The sequence below is a fragment of the Pteropus vampyrus genome, unplaced genomic scaffold (assembly GCF_000151845.1).
Source record: "Pteropus vampyrus isolate Shadow unplaced genomic scaffold, Pvam_2.0 Scaffold309, whole genome shotgun sequence".
Lineage (NCBI taxonomy): Eukaryota > Metazoa > Chordata > Mammalia > Chiroptera > Pteropodidae > Pteropus > Pteropus vampyrus.
Window position 1 is genome coordinate 97,538 of NW_011889090.1, and position 552 is coordinate 98,089.

Below are 552 nucleotides of genomic sequence, written 5' to 3' on the forward strand. Positions count from 1 at the left end.
TCCTCGTGCACGTTGCGCGCGTAGTCCATGAGTTTGCTGCCCGTGAAGAACTCGCTGTATTTGAGCACCTCCTCGGGTTCCAGGTGCTGGTTCTGGTTCTCGTCGGCGATGGCGATCATCTGCTTGGCCTCGTTGAGTGCGTTGTACTCGTTCATGGGGTCCATGTAGTCCTGCACAGGGCTGGCTGCTCAGCGCTCGCCCCGCCCACCCCGGCCCCCAGTGGCGGCGCTGCGCCCTTGACTGCAGGTGTCTCAGTCCCCACTGGTACCCGACTGGGCCGTGAGAGCCCACTGGGGGGCGCCCCGGCCTTGGAAGCAGCAGGGCTTTACCACCGTAGCAGGCCATGGAAAGCGGCTCCTTGTCTACAACACCCTGCTAGCACAGATGCTGTAGGACGAGGATGTGGGTGTGTTCTGGAATGTTCTGGAATGCTGGCTCCAGGTTGGAAGTGGCTGGGAACCTACTGACCGGTGACAAGGGAACAGCGAGACTAGCTGATCCGGGCCTTGCCAGGACTGCCCGCGGGCGCCTGTACACGCGAGGCTGCACCAC

At 62.9% G+C, this 552-nt stretch overlaps 1 protein-coding gene across 1 annotated transcript in view; it reads right to left on the bottom strand.

Moving 5' to 3' along the window:
* Positions 1–2: 2 nt before the first annotated feature.
* Positions 3–552, bottom strand: part of SDF4 (stromal cell derived factor 4) — a gene marked incomplete at its 3' end in the record, with an annotated part of 12,496 nt that continues 11,946 nt past the window's right edge. Inside the window, exon 7 of the mRNA XM_011377325.2 lies at positions 3–170. Coding sequence (XP_011375627.1) covers positions 3–170 — 168 coding nt within the window. The remainder of the gene's footprint in view (positions 171–552) is intronic.